This window comes from Limanda limanda, chromosome 1 (genome assembly GCF_963576545.1).
Source record: "Limanda limanda chromosome 1, fLimLim1.1, whole genome shotgun sequence".
NCBI lineage: Eukaryota > Metazoa > Chordata > Actinopteri > Pleuronectiformes > Pleuronectidae > Limanda > Limanda limanda.
Genome location: NC_083636.1, coordinates 4,167,686 through 4,184,882, shown reverse-complemented (window position 1 = coordinate 4,184,882; position 17,197 = coordinate 4,167,686). Strand labels below are relative to the sequence as shown.

Sequence of the window (17,197 nt, the reverse complement as noted above, 5' to 3'; positions counted from 1 at the left end):
CGGAGTTGATCTCTGCTCTCTTAGTGTTCGTACCGATGACTCAAATGTGTGAAGAAAATTTGAATACCAACTTTTTTCTAAATATCCCCAATTAACTTGTTTTTGATCCTTATTTTACTTTTTCCTGCATGTGTTCACTACCCTTCTATTTAAAAAATGACCCGTATTCAGTTCCAGTGTTTCTTTGCTACAAAATAAATATATTTGATCATTTAATAGTAATAGTAAATTGTTACCACAAATCATTATTTCCCTTTTTCCTTTCTTACCTTATAAACAAAAGGGAATTTTGCATTTCTACATCACTTTAACACACATGGTAAATTGTTCATGTGAAAAAAGACCCATACATTATGTATTCACTACAGACACCTGCCTAGCTAGCTAGCTAGTTTTTTTCTGGGATGCTAACCATAGCTGGATCAACAAAATAAAACTCGAAATATAACAGTACATACTTAATGGACTGATTGATATGAATTTGAAAATATGCTTTTGATTTTCTTATCCAGAGTGTTAGGCTGGCTGGTCTTACAGTTGTCATGCTCATGAAGAACAGGATGAGGAGCTTGATTCTACAGGATCGAGGTGGAGTTGTGGGTTTGTCTTGGAATCCAGCTCTTCTACATGACGAAGGCTCCTTTGATGACCGAGAAGACTCATCTTCTCTGTCATCAAAGGAGCCAGTGATGGTTGAGATGCGGAGGAAGAGGGCAGAATCTAACCCTAACCCACACACTAGCCCCTAACCCCCAACCCACCGACAATGTCAGGGTCCTGGATTTTTTCGTAATCACCTGACCTTGGCCAGTGCCTCCTTGGACAGTTTGGTGCTCCTAAATAATAATTTATTCATACTCTGGAACCTTCAACTCTAGGACAAAGACCCAGAAGTGGCCACAATCTCAATTCTGCTTATTATTGGTAGTGAAATAAGACCAAATGATCAAGTCCTCCCAATAATCATTAACCTGAACCCTAACCTGGCTTTAAAATCAAACTTATTTGTTATTACAAGGGCCTTGGACATATCTGCAGCTGTGTGTCGCTGAGGAAGGAGGAGACAAGGCTGAGACTGTCTGAGGTTTCCTTGTGTTCCCGTCCTGATGGACTAAAAACTTGTGTAATTCATTTATTTCATCATCTTATCTTAAATACAAACACAAATATGACAAACAACGAATACATCAATCTACAGTTAACTGTCCATCACAAAATAAATGCAAACCAAAGTAAAAACACAGTTTACCTGGTACCAGTAGATTGGCAGCAAACTAAATTAAACTATCATCTAAATCTTTAATCCTGATTGTCTTAATTAGAAGATGATATGTATTCCTTCATGTCTTTCCCGACACATTTTCTGATATGGTATTTCGTTTTTTAATCTTTTAATCCTGATATTAAATCACGTGACCAACAAACGAATATTAACTCATGACAATCATATAAAGACAGTTTGAATTTCTCATGCCAGGTGAATAAAGAACCAACCGATGTCTGTACAAAATCAATATGATCAAAGACGTTTTCAGACCGATCCACCGTTCTGCATCGTTTTACAAAAATAATTTCGTAAATACACCAGCAACAAATTCTCTCTTAAGGTTGAAACCAAAGAGAAGTCACAAAGAACATTTCAGATTCTTTTTGATTCTTATTTACCGACGTCCTTCATTCAGTTTGTGTGTCTGCAGCTGAACCCAGTCTCGAGGCCAGCGTCTGCTGAGTGGACTGAGTCCTCTGTTCCTGAAGCTGCATCGCACGCGTCAGGGAGTGAGCCAAGTGGCGGCCGGTCCGCTTCATGTGTTTAGCCATTCGGTCGGCTTTGTCCAGAAAGATGTTCAGAGAGTTGACCTGGGAGATCTTCTCATCGAGAGAGCTGGAGCTTCTCGTCTCCTCGTGACCTCTGACCCCTGAGGGTGTGCCGGGGCTGTTGCTAGGAGACACGTGGACGGGCAGTAAGGACATCCTGAAAGAGAGATGGGCGACAGAAAAACGAAATTAGTGACACTCTGGGTGAAAAACAAACTTAACTAAACAATATGTTGAGTTTTCATAGAAATCTCTTCCACGTGTTTACAAGTGCAACATAAACTAATACTACCTGGGAGTGTGCGTTACTAGCAGAAGTGGCGAGCTTCCCAGCATGCACTGCGAAGGAGCAGGAGCTGCGTGGTATGTTCTCCTCACCGCTCTGTCCGGGGACTCAGCTGATTGGCAGCTTGCCCGTGGGGCGGAGTCTCTGTCACAGTCTGTGAGTCATAGCAGGTCAGAGGCTCCGTTAACACTTTAGATTATTGATGTGCTGAGTGACTAACAAATTCACATTTTGCCAAGTCACAAATTAATGACATCATTAACCACACAGAGGGGGATGATTCTAGTACACACACACACACACACACACACACACACACACACACACACACACACGTCTCAACATTAAAACTCATTCTCTCATGTGTCTGAACTGAAACACTTCAGACAAACCTGTCTTATTGTCTCTGTTCAGCTGAAGACATCCATAGAGAGGACATTGACAAGACCCGGAGGTGGAGGAAGTGGGGGTTGACTCGCTGCTGCCCCCAGCTGGACCTGACGGGACAAGAAGAAGACAACAGAAGGAAGAAACTGATCAAACCGGGTGATATACGAGGACTTTACACTGGTTTATAATGAATGACAAAATAAAACAGGATTTTCTCTGCAGTGCAGCGACGGTTGTTCTTACTCGGGTGTGTTTCATTGCTCTGGACACTATTTGCTGGTGAGCAGCAGCTGCCTGGTGCTAAAGAGGATGTTTGAGTGCGTCTGGATATCTGAGGCTGAGGCTCCGGATCTGAACCTGCAACTGAAATATAAAAAAATACCACGTGTATTAGTTGTGTTGCTTCACTGATGGACACACAGTACACGTGATGTGAGCATTTCAGGTTATGCTGGAGTGTAAACTTGCAGATGTCCCGTTGTGGTGGTCGTCTGTCCACACAGGGTGATCTCTCTATGGCTGTTGGTCTCAGTTTACTCTCCTCCACCTCTTCAGCCTTTTGTCTTTCTCTTCTTCCCTTCCTGACCTTACTCGGACATCTCTCTACAGGCCTGAGCAAAGAGCAGGAATCAAATCAAGAACAAATCAACTTGAAACAGGGACCAGAGGACAAGGTGGTTCGCTGGCATATGGCAAAAACTGTCCCCTGCAGGCGTCCATGGTCAGAATCTCTACAGCATCATTCTCCAGATTAACAGTTATTGGTTGATTATGGAAGATAAAAACCAACCTGCTGCGAGGTGCGGGTGTGGATGTGTAGAGGGGAGTGTGATTCTCTAGAGCTGATGGAGCTGCTCTCACAGGGCTCAGAGTTTTCTTATTCCTCTCCTCCAGTCTGGGGACCTTGGTCTCCAGATTCCTTGGTGCATTGCTAAACAGAGCTCCGGGAGAATTGCCATGGTGACCCTGTGCAGTGGTGGAGGACTGGTCACTATATCCGTCTTCAGACACAGTGTGAGCTGCGGAGACTATGAGAACGGCACGTTAAATACACTGAGAAAGATAAACACTACGAGAGAAGGAATTTGGTGAAAAAGGTTTTTAAAAACAACAAAAAATTGCCATGTTTTAATGTGGAAGATATAAAAACTCCTGGATTTGCTCTTTTGTCCGAATTTGTGCCAGAATTGAATGGGTTCTTTCAGGGCTCATGTCCTGTCCTTCCACTTAGTTTCATTAAAAAAATATATTCTGTTGTTTTTGTGTAATCTTGCTGACAAACACTTGTTTATAGAGCTACCAGCACCACTCTCTGTGTGATGGACAGAACTTACACTCGCTGCTGTCTCTCTCCAGTCGGGCTCCTCTGTCGGCCCTGGTTCTCTCTGTCTGACCGACCCAGCGCTGTGGGGAGCAGGAGGAGCTGCGCCTCCTCTGTCTGCCTCTGCTCGTGGGTTCGGGGCTGAGGGCCCAGGAAGCCTCTCTGGACTCTGCTCTTGTGAGTCGGGGAATCGGTGAGGAGGAAGGAGACGATGCTGAGACTGTCTGAGGTTTCCTTGTGCTCCCGTCCTGATGGACTAAATCGCTATGACAACAAGAAGGAATATTCAAACATCAAACGACAGAAAACACAAAAATATCACTGATGAGGTTAATGTATGGGGCAGTAGATGTGTATGTATGTGGAGACCTCCTCACCTCTGAGACGCCCCCTGGTGGACAGTACTGGGGCCAGCTGGGGGATTCGGACGACAGCGCTCTGAACCAATAAGCTCGCTGTCCGTCTCTGGAGAGATGACACCATCCTGCTGAACACAGAAAGAAGATTAAACCACATTTATCTATAAAGACACTGAACCAAGTAAAGCAATCTAAGGCTTAGAGTGCATAAGACAACAATAAGCTACTGTCTGACCTAATCTGGAAATGGTTTATATATAAACTTACCTGATACAGTGTTCTTTCCAAACTCCAACCTGGACTGCTCCCAGGTTGGAGATTGGAGAACCTTCTCTCCGATTCAGGAGTCTCTCCAAAGCTGCTCAAGCTGCTACTGTGAACCCTCTCTCCCTCTGCTTCCCTGAGGGTATTATCAAATGTTCTGGGAAGTTCCTGGAAGCTTCCATAGCTGAACAGGAATAGAAAAATAAGTATGAATAGCTCCAAACATTAACAACAATCCCTCCATAGAAAAGATACTGATGGATTTGCTGGCATATGGCAAAAACTGTCCCCTGCAGGCGTCCATGGTTAGAATCTCTACAGCATCATTCTCCAGACAAACAGTTATTGGTAGATTATGGAAGATAAAAACCAACCTGCTGCGAGGTGCGGGTGTGGATGTGTAGAGGGGAGTGTGATTCTCTAGAGCTGATGGAGCTGCTCTCACAGGGCTCAGAGTTTTCTTATTTCTTTCCTCCAGTCTGGGGACGTTGGTCTCCAGATTCCTTGGTGCATTGCTAAACAGAGCTCCGGGAGAATTGCCCTGGTGACGCGGTGCAGTGGTGGAGGACTGGTCACTATATCCGTCTTCAGACACAGTGTGAGCTGCGGAGACTAGGAGGACGGCACGTTGAATACATTGAGAAAAATAAACAAATAAAGCACCAGGCTCTGTGTGATGGACAGAACTTACACTCGCTGCTGTCTCTCTCCAGTCGGGCTCCTCTGTCGGCCCTGGTTCTCTCTGTCTGACCGACCCAGCGCTGTGGGGAGCAGGAGGAGCTGCGCCTCCTCTGTCTGCCTCTGCTCTTGGGTTTGGGGCTGAGGGCCCAGGAGGTCTCTCTGGACTCTGCTCCTGTGAGTCGGTGAATCGGTGAGGAGGAAGGAGACGATGCTGAGACTGTCTGAGGTTTCCTTGTGCTCCCGTCCTGATGGACTAAATAGCTATGACAACAAGAAGGAATATTCAAACATAAAACAACAGAAAACACAAAAATAATCACTGATGAGGTTAATGTATATGTTGTTGGGACTGAGGCCCTAGTGATCTGAGTTTTCAACAATGGGTCATAAAGCTTGAGACCAGCCTAGAGTAACCCCTCACATAAAAAAACCACATGGAGATAAGATCTCCATGTGAGAGCAAATCACTTCCTGGGTCCTTCCAAGGACCCCACTGTAAGCCGCTCCCTGAGACTTGACTTCTGACCTTCAATTGGCCGATGGCCACACTGACCCTTGACCCCTCCTCCAAAGAGGCTGGCCTCCTCTCAGGGGTACAAGACTGCTGAGCTCACAGAAATCTTTCTCTTTGTCCTCTTTTTCCACTCCATTGCTGACGTTGCAACTAGGCCTCACGAGGTCTTAACAGTCAACCCAGTAAGCTAATGGAGGCGATAAGACGTTTGTTTAATTCAATTTATTTGATTTGATTTCATTTTCCTTTCTTTTATCTCAGTCAAAGTTTTATTTTGATAGGACTTTTTGCTGTTTTAACTTGAAAAGACCGAAACAGGAAATTGCTCGCGGGACGAGCTCAGACATTTCCCACACGGACTGTTATTCTTTTTCCACCCGATCCACAACGGCTACAAGCAGCCGCACGTTCCTGTAAGGCAGCACGATCTCCGCTGCTGCAGAAGAAGACGACGCTTCATCCCGTCACGGAGCACGACTAATCCGCTCCTGCTCGGCCCAGCTGCGGAGCTCACGGGAGCTCGCCTGAGAGACTACAAGCTATTCACTGAACTTCCGGGATATTCACGTCAACGCGCAAAGAATCCTTTGTTCTACCTCCTCCTTTGTGTCTCACACGTGGTCCGGCGGCCATTGGGGATTATTCATCTCTAGACCCGCCCTCAATTCTGGCTCTAAATTCATAACGAATCCGCCATTTTGTTTTGTAGTTTTAGGCCTAATGACTCCTTGAATCATTGTCTGCCTCCATCTTAGATGTGACGTCACCACGTGACTGCGTCATCGCCACGCCCCCCTTTTCTCTCTCTCTCACACACACACACATACACACAAACACACACACATACACAAAGACAAATTGATAGACACAGACAGAGACACACACACACAGAGACACATAGATGGACCAGAGGTTACATGTGTGTTCTAAATTGTGATAAGTGCTGCTGCTGTTGTGATCTTTGAAATATTGGAGTCTGTTAAGATGATGAATCATTAAATAACACTAACTTTATTTCACATACACACACATAGACACACACACAGAGAGAGACACTTTGACACAGACACACACACACAGAGACAGACATACATAGGTAGACTGCAGGTTTTACATATATTTTCTGAATTGTGATAAGTGCTGCTGCTGTGGTTATCTTTGAAATATTGGAGTTTGTTAAAATGATGAATCATTAAATAGCATTAACTTTATTTCCCCTTTTTAATAAATGCTTTTGTAATTAAAGTATCTGTAGTCTGTGATTATTTGTGCATATGTGTGTGAATACAGCTGGATTATGATTGCCTGTGCTCGAACTAAGAAGCCTTCACTGTTTATTAAATAATCATTAATATTAACTATTAAGACTATTAATTTAACCCATATCATATGAGACTGATATTTATAGCTTGATTTCGTTGGTCCCTGTAACCAGGGTGGTGCCCCCCTACGATAAGTAAATATTACAGATTGTATCATTCTTAATTGATAATTTTATTCTTTCCATTAATTATTTAACTATTCTTAATGGATAACCTTATCATTTCAAATTAATTATTTTACTATTCTTAAGTGATAGCCTTATCATTTTTAATTATTTTTAATAAATCATTTTTATTATTTTAATAATCATATTTCATGATTATTAATAATTAGCCAACGTCAAGTCTACTCCTATTGCACAACAATGTATATGTATAGTAGATGTATGTGGAGACCTCCTCACCTCTGAGACGCCCCCTGGTGGACAGGACTGGGGCCAGCTGGGGGATTCGGATGACAGCGCTCTGAACCAGTAAACCCGCTGTCCGTATCTGGAGAGATGACACCATCCTGCTGAACACAGAAAGAAGATGAAACCACATTTATCTATAAAGACACTGAAACAAGTAAAACAATCTGAGGATTAGACTGCATATGACAACATTAAGCTACTGTCTGACCTAATCTGGAAATGTATGATATAAACTGACCTGATAAAGTTTTCTTTCCAAACTCCAACCTGGGCTGCTCCCAGGTTGGAGAATGGAGTTCCTTCTCTCCGATCCAGGAGTCTCTCCAAAGCTGCTCAAGCTGCAACTGTGAAAATTCTCTCCTTCTGCTTCTCTGAGGGTATTATCAAATGTTCTGGGAAGTTCCTGGAAGCTTCCATAGCTGAACAGGAAAAGGAAAATAAGTATGAATAGCTCCAAACAAAAACAACAATCCCTTTATAGAAAAGATACTGATGAAGAGAATATGAAACATAAAAACATCACTCACTGATCAGTTCTTGCAGCAAAGTCTTGTTCATCACGTCTTTGTTTTCCAGTCAGAGGTTTGAGATACTGACATTTCAGAGTGTCTTCATCATCCGTCTCCTCATCGTCACTCTCTTCACTGGCTCGGCCCACCTCCAGCTCTGATGCACTTCCTGGATCCACCAGCAGAGGCACAAGTGGGCTCTGGAAGGAATTGAAGCATCAGAGGTGAAATTATGTGACATCACAGGAGGTTGACAGCTTCTATTTGTCTTTCTCAAGACAAGTGACTAGGAATCATATTCCATATTCACCTGTGGGACACTCCATCTCCAATCATCAGAGGGAACAGATGGAGGGGTGAGGTGAGGAGGCCCAGAGGGAGGAGCCTCACAGGTGGGCGGGCCCTGTCTCTTCCCTTCCACCTGCTCCTTCAGCTCATCAATACGCATTCCGCACTGGAAAATCAGGCCCCCCAGCTCTCTGACACACACCAACACAAACATGTAAACACAAATGATAAAAACAACAAATATATGTATTTATATCTTGGACATAAATCTTACTGTTCTTGGTCAAAGTGGCCGAAGTCTTCTCCTCTCTGCTGCAGGAGTTTGTGCTCCTCCCTTGCAAACAGGAACCCCCTTTCTAAAGAGTTGAGTCTCTCATTAAGCTGTGAGAGGCCCTGAAGGACAGAATCTGTTCATTAGTTTGGATATCGATCAGTCTAAAGGATGACAGATTGAAACTGATTGTATGTCTTACCTCGATCTGTTCAGAAGGTTTGAGCTGTTTTCTCTTCAGGAGATCTTCATAAATCTGCAGCTGAATGAAAAACACAGAAACTTTAATGTCTAATTACTTTACTTAATCATCACATCATCCATCAAATCTGTAAATCTTTATTTATAATCCCTCTTTACAGTTGTAATGGCTTGAGTACCTGCTGGAGGAACTTGTCAGTCTGGATGTGGAGGATCTTGGCCAGCTGCTCTCCCACGAAGGGGCCTGTTCATTTGACAGGTAAAGAAGAGTTATATGATGCACGTTATCAGCTGAATGATGGATGGAAGCCAGGTTGTTTGCCAAGAGGTGGAGGCTGAAGACAGAGAACATACCTGGAGCAGCGCGGTGTCCGTCTGGATGAAGAAAACCTGAGTTGATCTCTGCTCTCTGAGCCCGAGGAAAGTCCAAGGCCATGACCTCTGAGGTGTCATGGCTCAGTCGTGACTGCATCTACCAAGAGGAATTCGAAATATCATTATTTGTTTTATCTTTCCCCCTAGCGGAAACACGGCAAGAACCGTGACCTGAATTGATTTAGTGCAACGAACATATGAAGAAGGCAAACGCCTGCATCTAGTCCCTAAAGATTGACTCAACGAAAGATAAACCAGTTATGGCAGCGATATGCTGCTTTCTTCAAATCCCTTATCGTGACCCTGACTGCACGGCACTGAACTGCGTTAAATGAAATGGCCTCAACTACCTTTGCCTTCATTTGCAGAACATCGATGGTGTTGTTCACTAAGGCGTGCTCAAGCAGCAGTGTGTTGTGGTCCTCCTGCAGCAAGAGGGAAAGGGTGGATATAAGAGGAGAAGAAGAGGGGAAGAGAACAGAGTTGGTTAAAAAGAGAATCGATCATGGATTAGGGCAGAGGTCTTCAACAGGGGGTTCACGGAGGTACTGCAGGGGGGGTCGCAAAATCTTTGGTTGATTTTTTTCACAAATTTAATTGTCTTTCAATACACATTAACATGCATCCAACATATTGTGAGGCTGATTTGACCCTCTGCCGGACAACCTCCATCCATCCAAGATTAGATAAGTTGTGTGCTACCCATCAGGGTCTGACATCTGACTAATGTTGGAGTATGTGTGCCATCCACAGATAGCTTGAGGATTCACTGTCTCTTCTACATGTATGTTAAAAATAAAAACATGAATCTGTGAATTACTTAATAGCTCAGTGTTGTATGCAAGATGTACAGTGGGTACGGAAAGTATTCAGACCCCTTTAAATATTTCACTCTTTGTTTCATTGCAGCAATTTGCAAAAATCAAAAAAGTTCATTTTATTTCTCATTAATGTACACTCAGCACCCCATCTTGACGGAAAAAACAGAAATGTAGAAATTTTTGCAAATTTATTAAAAAAGAAAAACAGAAAAATCACATGGTCATACGTATTCAGACCCTTTGCTCTCACACTCATATTTAACTCACATGCTGTCCAATTATTTTGATCCTCCTTGAGATGGTTCTACTCCTTCATTGGAGTCCAGCTGTGTTTAATTAAACTGATTGGACTCGATTAGGAAAGGCACACACCTGTCTATATAAGACCTTAGAGCTCACAGTGCAGTTCAGAGCAAATGAGAATCATGAGGTCAAAGGAACTGCCCAAGGAGCTCAGAGACAGAATTGTGGCAAGGCACAGATCTGGCCAAGGTTACAAAAGAATTTCTGCAGCACTCAAGGTTCCTAAGAGCACAGTGGCCTCCATAATCCTTAAATGGAAGAAGTTTGGGACGACCAGAACTCTTCCTAGACCTGGCCGTCCAGCCAAACTGAGCAATCGTGGGAGAAGAGCCTTGGTAAGAGAGGTAAAGAAGAACCCAAAGATCACTGTGGCTGAGCTCCAGAGATGCAGTAGGGAGATTGGAGAAAGTTCCACAAAGTGAACTATCACTGCAGCCCTCCACCAGTCGGGGCTTTATGGCAGAGTGGCCAGACGGAAGCCTCTCCTCAGTTCAAGACATATGAAAGCCCGCATAGAGTTTGCCAACAAACACATGAAGGACTCCCAGCCTATGAGAAATAAGATTCTCTGGTCTGATGAGACCAAGATTGAACTTGTTGGCGTTAATTCTAAGCGATATGTGTGGAGAAAACCAGGCACTGCTCATCACCTGCCCAATACCATCCCAACAGTGAAACATGGTGGTGGCAGCATCATGCTATGGGGGTGTTTTTCAGCTGCAGGGACAGGACGACTGGTTGCAATTGAAGGAAAGATGATTGCGGCCAAGTACAGAGATATCCTGGAAGAAAACCTCTTCCAGAGTGCTCTGGACCTCAGACTGGGCCGAAGGTTCACCTTCCAACAAGGCAATGACCCTAAGCAGACAGCTAAATTAACAAACAAGTGGTTCGGAACAACTCTGTGACCATTCTTGACTGTCCCAGCCAGAGCCCTGACCTAAACCCAATTGAGCATCTCTGGAGAGACCTGTAAATGGCTGTCCACCAACGTTCACCATCCAACCTGACGGAACTGGAGAGGATCTGCAAGGAAGAATGGCAGAGGATCCCCAAATCCAGGTGTGAAAAACTTGTTGCATCATTCCCAAGAAGACTCATGGCTGTACTAGCTCAAAAGGCTTCTACTCAAAACTGAGCAAAGGGTCTGAATACTTATGACCATGTGATATTTCAGTTTTTCTTTTTTAATAAATTTGCAAAAATTTCTACATTTCTGTTTTTTTTCTGTCAAGATGGGGTGCTGAGTGTACATTGATGAGAAATACAATGAACTTTTTTGATTTTAGTAAATGGCTGCAATGACACGGAGTGAAAAATTTAAAGAGGTCTGAATACTTTCCGTACCCACTGTATGTTTATAAATGGCAGTGGCACGGCCACCCTGTACCTTGCACATGTTTAAATTAAAAACATGAATATATGAACCCATGTAATATTTGAATAGCTTAGTATTGAATGCACAATATAGGGTAGTTATGTTTATACATGGCACTAGGCCCAGTTTAATATAAAACACAATTTTATACAATATATATAGTAGGGGGTCCCTGCTCCATCTCTCCACCTGTTTGGGGGTCCTTGGCCTGAAAAACGTTGAAGACCCCTTGATTAGGGTTCTGTTAGGTCTAATCCATGAGTGTGATGAAGTGTTGCAGAAACAAAAGTCCGTGGACGCCCTGTCCTTACACTTCTGTTTTTCATGTTTTGGGTCCGTTAATACTACAATATAAAACTTTATATCTTTATTATTTTGTGATCTCAAAGTCAATGATCTTCAGACAATATTCTTCTTCCCACTCTCAGTCAATCTCTGTAGAATAAATAAGAATGGAAGAGAAGAATAGGGCCTAAAACTGGAATCTGGTTACCATAGTTACCGTGTTTAGTTGATGTTTCCTTCTCATCATGTCTATGAAACCACATCATGGTCAGTACCTGTAGCTGCTCGACCAGCGTGATGGCCTCCTGCCGGCATCTGAAGTCCTGAGGCACAGTGGAGCTGGGGGCAGATGGGTCAGAGGATCCGTCGGAGGTGCTCAGTAGAACTTCCCTCACAACGTCAGCAGGAGACATGTACGTTGTGTCGAAGGACAGGGATTCCCTCCTGGAGAAGCGTCTGCTCACAGGGGGCTTGTAATCACCTGTGGGGAGACGGACCCTGGGCTTTACCTTAGAGTAGTCAGGAGTGGGGTAAGTCACAGGCACGTTTCTGTAGATAAAACAGTGTGGACGGTTAGTGCTTTTTATGGAAAAACTGTGAATGAAGTTGAAGGAAGGGAAATGCTCTTCACCTGGATGTATTGACCTCAGCTGTCCTGAACCTGGCTCTGGGTGTCCTCAGCTCTCTGTCTGTACTGGGTCTGGAATTTAGAGAGTTCCCTCCTACGGTGCTGAGGGTGGGAATCCGAGAATGTGAAGCTTCAGAACGCCTATCTGACTTTACTGATCCGTTCAAATTGACCAGAGTCAATTGTTCAGGAAAGACAGACTCTGAGTGAGGCCACTTCACCTCCTGCTCTTCGGACTTCTGAGGACTGGACCTGGGGCTTATGGGGCTGCTGCAAGACTGTGAAGGACTTTCTGCGAAATCCATCTCGGGGAAAGTTTCATCTTCAATCGCTGAAAACCCAGCCAATTCCTCATCAGTGAAGTGGTAATCCATTACTATTGAGGAGGAGAAATATGTTCAATACTAACTAGCTGTTAGCTAGCTAGCTTCTTTGCTGGCTAGCTAACCATGGCTAGATCTTCAAAATAAAACTCGAAATAGAACAGTATATACTAAATAGATTGATTGATATGCATTTGAAAACATTTATCCAGAGTGTTACAATAATAATAATAATAATAGTGGTCGCAATAATTTCAGACCTACGTTTGATATGTTTATAAAGATGCTGTATGAACAACAGGATGAGGACTATGAGGAAGCAGTTATTGGTCTTGGGCCTAAGTCTGGAATCTCTGACACTGATGACCTAGACATTGCTCCACAGGCTCAAGCTGGGAGTTGTGGGTGTGTCTTAGAATCCAGTTCTCCTAAATGAACAAGGTTCCTTTGATGACATACAGGATGAGTCTATGACGCTGATAGGAGTCTATAATGTCTTCAAAGACAAAGTAGAGACCTGCGGGTCATGTCATTCGTACGGAGATTAAACAAGACTAGAGTTGTCCTCTCACTTTAGCCTTCAAGCTGGCATATTTATTTGAGGGCATTTATAACAAACAAAACACAGAATCACACAAACATTGTGTTATTTTTTTATTTTTACTATTGCTGGTTAGAGAGATAAAGAAAGATTCCCTGCAAAAATATCTTTTAAAAATCATTTGAGAAATGACTGTACAAAAGTGAAAAAGGATAGACACTAACAAACACAGAAGTTACTGAAAATACGTGGTATGTTTAACCCACATAAAAATATTTTATTAGTAGAAATAATCGTATGTCTCTGTTTGTATTCTCGTCAGTGCAGTACTGGAATGTGAAGTTCAGTTTCAGGAGACTGGCACATGTGTATTTACAAGCATAAGTTTTAACTGAACAGAATTTAGTTATTAACTGTATCATTTTTAATCTTTAGTCTAAATGTGAACAATTATATTGACAGCAACAAAGAAGAAGAACTTCTAGAGGATATCCAGCATCGGAGATTTTGTGACTATAGATTTCTGTTCACTACACTTAAAAGATTAAAGAGATAGTTCAACCAAACACAAAAATTCACTCATCATCTACTTACCACTATGCCCACACCCACAACACACCCGCACTTCTCTGAGAAGCTTTCCCACAAGTCCACACGTTCACAAAACAACAACAACAACAACAACAACAATCCAGCAGCGTACACGCTAATTAACCGTTAGTGCCACTTTCAATTATTAATAATAAAAAAAGTTCCTTATCGTTAGCAGCGCTTTACTTTACGGCTCCTGCAGCGAAACACACGCAGAGGAAACCACTTGACGTGAAGTGGTGATTTCTACTTCGTCCTCTAATTGTCGGAAGAGCTAATTTATCATTTAAAAGCTGAAGTTTCTGTTGTTAACGAGGTTAATTAGCAGTATCGAGGCGAGTGGCACTGATTTAATAGTAACTCTTGACAAGAGGGAATTTTTCAGCCTTGAGTCAGGTCTCGAAGGCCTTTTCCTGCGATATAATCCTACAATGGTTCACGTTTGTCCCCATCACGTGTTCTCAACTCTTTAAATACACATTTTATAACCTCAATTAAAATACAACTGTTTGATTTGAGCGGTTTCTTGCGGGTGGTGTTACCTGACAGTCAACACTCAGGGATAAATATACACCTCTTAGACTCTACGGAGTTATGATTGGTCACGAGTGAGGCTCAGAGGCGGGACTTATAACGCTGAGGGTGTAGTTTAAAGAAGTGGACACTAGATGGCGTCACTTCACAACTTTTCCATATCATTCCAGTATAAGTATGGAAATATTTATGTTAAATTAGTAGTTTGGATTATAAGAACAAATGTTGATAAAAATATGCAAAGGTTCAAATATTTAAAGGTGTTTCTGTTTAATAATGGCTTCAATCAGAATTTATCTGTTTTTATTAGTGTTTATTATTTAAAACTTCACCCTCTGGTCATTAAAAGTCTCTTCCACACTTTAATATTTTTTATGATAAGTGCTTGGGTAGAGAATGTAACAAGAGCAGAGACTCTTCCTCTTCTATGTACCAGAGTCACCCTGACTTTAAGGCTTATAAATCCTAATAGATTAATTATCTCTAGAACAGTCACACAAGGGAACAACATAGTTCATAATATCTGAAGGTCATTGAGCTGCAGAACTTAATCTCCAGCAAACATTAGTCTCATGAGGAAATTGCAATAACTCAGAGTGTTAGATATATTCAAAATAAAGCAAATTACATGCAATCTAACGGCATCTACATGTAGAGTAGGAACATGTGTCCAGAGACTCCCAGGATGTTTTTATGCATCATGTTAACACGGTGTAACAGAGACGTTCCAATCACACGTTTGCCTCCACCAGAGGAAAAAGACAATTTCATCTTGGTTCAGCAGCAGCAGCAACAAATGTCAAACTCCAGTGGAGTGGTGTTGGTATTCACCGAGCGTAGAGCCAGAGCTTCATGTGGTCACTGGCACCGAGTCGAGCTTCATAAGACAGATATCTACTGGAACAAATAAATATAGCCTGAGAGTGGAGCTGTTTTCTAGTTAATAAGTGGGTAATTATATTTTCTCCTGATGAAATCCTTCACTCCAAAGTAACTTCGGTCTGTGTTGCTATTGACACACCTCAAACATTCAGTACAGGGTTCCTACAGTCAAGTAAAGTGTGTTTGTAGATTTATGGCAGAACTGGGAAGTTCCAGTATTTAGCAACAGCGAGGATTGTGATTAAATAAGATAGAAACGTTAAAATGATGTGTTGAAAGAGGAGCTGCAACCAAATATATAAACACTGGGGGTGGGGAATCAGATACAATGGAGAGCTGAAGATCTTGTCATGAATGCCATTTTTATAAAATAACGTAAATTTCGTGTGTGCAGGGCGATTAGCCACCAAGCTAACCTAACTTGACATGGATGGTTCTGGAAATGAGACACTGACACACGAACGGTGATAACACAGTGATAAACGGTTAACAACTGCTCGTTAGCCTGAGCTAACCAGGTAACATTGAGCTCTGCGGGCGTGGCTCAGCTGTCAGTCTTTCTCTTTGCACCTTTTATTAGTTAGCCAGGAACTAGGAGGAGTCAGCACCGGCCAGACTGCTCCCGGTGAACATCTCTAGTACAGAAAAGACAAGATGTCAGGCAGAGAGGCAGTGATGAGGAGAGAGGAGCCAGCGGCGTGAGAGGAAGAGGCGAGGGAGCAGAGAGAGGTCTGTGGCTGGGGGTCTGGAGGTGAAAGTGCCAAAGGAAAAAGTCAGATCTGGCACACAAACAACCGAGACACAAATTACTCAAGAGAAAAAGTCTCATGAGATCTATCTATTATTATTGTAGGTTACATCTAAATTGATCTAAAATAAAAAATTAACTTTTACAGTTATCCGTTTGTCACAATCCACTCTTTGCTCTGCAATTAATTCACCTCGTATACGTGAAACGTATGTGGGACGAGGACTTGCAGGAACAATTTCGCTGCACAAGAGAGCTCCCTACTGCTACGACTGCAGAGGACATTTTCAGCTCCGTGGACTTGTGTTTGAGTTCAGTGGGACGAAGCTGGGACATGTGCGTCGGTATCACAACTGATGGCGCTGCCTGCATGACAGGAAAAAACTCAGGGGTTGTGAGGAGAATACTCGACAAAGCGCAGAATGCAACTTGGAACCATTGTTTTTTGCATGAAATTAAATCAAAAACACAAAAACTCAATGAAACAAACTGAAAATAAAATTTAAAAAAAAGAAAACGCGTGACTGTTGCGTGCCTCCTGACGACGTATCGACCTCTTGGGTCTTCTTCAGGTCTTATTAGGCACGTGAAAAAGAAAACTATTTCTATCTGAGCTGTGGGGTTCCACTACAACGTTCAGAGCAAGAGTGAGAGAGGCAAATGAGGGCTCCTCTATTTATAGGCTGCCTTTCAAAGACTCCTCCCCCTTGACTATTCCACTGTGATCCTTTAATTCTATAACTGTGAATAAAGTTATTTATACATATTATCATTCATGATACCGTGTATCTATGAACATATTATATTTTATTGAACTTAAGTGATATATTTATTTATTTATATTCTACTTCAAATAAAATTGATTTTTAGCGAATTTCGTATAGATAAAAGGAGATTGTTTTAACTCCCATATCAAATTACATATTATTCATTTCCTTAGCGTTTATTTGAGTCGTCTACATCCATGTATTCTTTTTGTGATCCATCATGTTGTAATTACAACTTCGTAACATCCACAAATTGACTTTTTGTCAATAGTCTTTGTGATGTGAGTTTCTTTCTTGTTCTGATGAACTTAAGTCTTGATTATCAGTCTGAAGAAAAAACTGGTGTCAGATGTGATGACAGTGAAGACAATGATACAGACTCCTGAC

General features: G+C 42.5%; 1 protein-coding gene across 1 annotated transcript; it reads right to left on the bottom strand.

Annotated features, from left to right (window-relative positions):
- Positions 1 to 1,674: 1,674 nt before the first annotated feature.
- On the bottom strand, positions 1,675 to 12,729 carry LOC133004650 (microtubule organization protein AKNA-like). The gene is made up of 22 exons (XM_061074127.1): positions 12,626 to 12,729; positions 12,428 to 12,526; positions 12,072 to 12,345; positions 9,360 to 9,434; positions 8,989 to 9,106; positions 8,814 to 8,878; positions 8,636 to 8,695; positions 8,437 to 8,555; positions 8,185 to 8,353; positions 7,893 to 8,074; positions 7,604 to 7,784; positions 7,357 to 7,444; positions 5,127 to 5,288; positions 4,810 to 5,047; positions 4,468 to 4,619; positions 4,190 to 4,296; positions 3,890 to 4,076; positions 3,282 to 3,519; positions 3,029 to 3,102; positions 2,494 to 2,598; positions 2,108 to 2,255; positions 1,675 to 1,972 (listed from the first exon to the last, which is right to left on the bottom strand). Exons 1-22 carry the CDS (start codon positions 12,727 to 12,729, stop codon positions 1,675 to 1,677), a joined length of 3,243 nt encoding a protein of 1,080 aa, XP_060930110.1.
- Between the last annotated feature and the right edge of the window lie 4,468 nt (positions 12,730 to 17,197).

Excerpts from the sequence above, each read along its gene's own strand:
- LOC133004650 (XM_061074127.1), bottom strand. The coding sequence starts at position 12,729 with ATGGATTTCGCAGAAAGTCCTTCACAGTCTTGCAGCAGCCCCATAAGC. Across the intron at positions 7,445-7,603 it reads TGGAAAGAAAACTTTATCAG|ATACGGACAGCGGGTTTACT; the intron begins GTCAGTTTATAT and ends TCATCTCTCCAG. Across the intron at positions 3,520-3,889 it reads CCTGCTCCCCACAGCGCTGG|TCTCCGCAGCTCACACTGTG; the intron begins GTCGGTCAGACA and ends CCGTTCTCATAG.